This window comes from Octopus bimaculoides, chromosome 25 (genome assembly GCF_001194135.2).
Source record: "Octopus bimaculoides isolate UCB-OBI-ISO-001 chromosome 25, ASM119413v2, whole genome shotgun sequence".
Taxonomy (NCBI): domain Eukaryota; kingdom Metazoa; phylum Mollusca; class Cephalopoda; order Octopoda; family Octopodidae; genus Octopus; species Octopus bimaculoides.
The window spans coordinates 27315420-27317189 of NC_069005.1; the positions used below are offsets into that span (position 1 = coordinate 27315420).

At 38.0% G+C, this 1770-nt stretch overlaps 1 protein-coding gene across 1 annotated transcript in view; it reads left to right on the forward strand.

Moving 5' to 3' along the window:
- The first annotated feature begins 1294 nt into the window (after positions 1 to 1294).
- LOC106882216 (inactive hydroxysteroid dehydrogenase-like protein 1) overlaps positions 1295 to 1770 on the forward strand; it is a 13511-nt gene continuing 13035 nt past the window's right edge. Inside the window, exon 1 of the mRNA XM_014932813.2 lies at positions 1295 to 1304. Coding sequence (XP_014788299.1) covers positions 1295 to 1304 — 10 coding nt within the window. The remainder of the gene's footprint in view (positions 1305 to 1770) is intronic.

Below are 1770 nucleotides of genomic sequence, written 5' to 3' on the forward strand. Positions count from 1 at the left end.
CAACACATCAACTTTTTAGTTTCGTTTTCCGTAAACATTAATTATATTTCAGTTTAGTAACTTAGGTGGTTATATCGATCATAGTAATTGTGACAGGTACTTTATATTAACGATCTCTGGGGGATGAAAGGCGAAGTCAACCCTGGTGAAAATCGAACTCAAAACATTAATGATACATAACGAAATCTCGAAAAGTACTTCACTCAAGGAGGTGGGGGTCAGAAAATTTGTGGGTTTTTAAAAAATATTTTAAATGAGTTCAGATCTTGAAGTTGTATTGCCTTCTTCCTTGTGGAAGTCGATAAAATAAAGCACCAGTCAGGAACGTGAAGCTTTGTACTTATATTAACATTCAATATTCTAAATGGTAAGGTCGTCCTTCTCATCAACACTCTTAAAAAAAAGAAACTCGTCGGGAGGGGCTCGGTCATTGCACTGTAGCCACTTTGTGACACATACTCAAAAGGGTTTTTTAGTCAAACATATTCACCCTTGGTATTCTTTGACATTAAGGGGCACAACATTGTTTTTTTTTTTTTACTGCTAAAGACAAACACATGGGTTTCGAAGTCTCTATTCCTCTGTGCGTGCGTGTGTGTGTGTATATCGGTTAATGCTTCTATAATTTGATATTACGTTAACAGAAATTTATTTACAGTTTCACTTCATCAAGTATCCATGTTTTGGGCACCCAAATTTACAATTAATTACTAATTGCACCGTTAATACTTAAATGACTTGTATAATGTTGGACTAATTTATCAACGTGTTGGACTCAACAGATTTGAAACATCTTTTCGCGCAATTATTTCGTGAGTTTCAATTACGAGATGAACTCGTTCTTATATCGTCAAGAGTTTTGAATGTTTTCTTTTTGTTCCCTATGGATTAATGTCCGTGAGGGGAAAAAACTGTCCTGTTGAGCGTAACTTGGATTCGTTTGTTTGTTGTTCTACTTGTCATTTTGTCATTGGAATACCTTTATACGTAGTTCTGCTCGGTCAGGTCTAATTCAGGACTAAACAACATCGATGATTAAGGATTGAAACATCCATGTCATAGGTCTGCTCAACTAGAGATGTCCCATAAAAAATACGTGAGATCTAGAGACTATGTATTGTGATTCTTACTCAGTTTGTGGCTGTGCCGTGAAGTCAGTGTGAGTGGAGGACCCATTGGTACAGAAAAGGGTGAACTATTAACAGATAACGTATGTGTGGCAGATGTTATCTGGGGTATGTCTGTGTCGGCATAACTACAGGGTTTTACCCCCTCTGTGTCTAGGGGTTACAAGATGGCAAGAGGTAAGATCTGAAATGAGGGAATCTTCAGATGACAACCAAAGCAGAAGTTATTGTTGTTGTTTAAGGTCCAGACTAGCCTTGTTCAAAGGTGTGCTTCATTATACATGTGCAATGAATGATGGGTGTGAATTAACCCTTTAGCATTAAAACCGACCATATCTAGCTAAAACATTCTACCTGTTTTTTGCTCAAACTGGTCAGGTTTGGCCTCTCATGCCTTATCCTCCAAGGCGGCGAGCTGGCAGAAACGTTAGCGAACTGGGCGAAATGCTTAGCGGTATTTCATCTGCCTTAAGCGGTATTTCATCGACTTAATACCTTTGTCTGTCCTTGTTTGTCCCCTCTGTGTTTAGCCCCTTGTGGGCAATAAAGAAATAAGAATCGTTAGCACGCCGGACAAAATGCTTAGCGGCATTTCGACCGTACTAATTTTTCTTTATTACTCATTTTACTAAAAAAAAAAAAA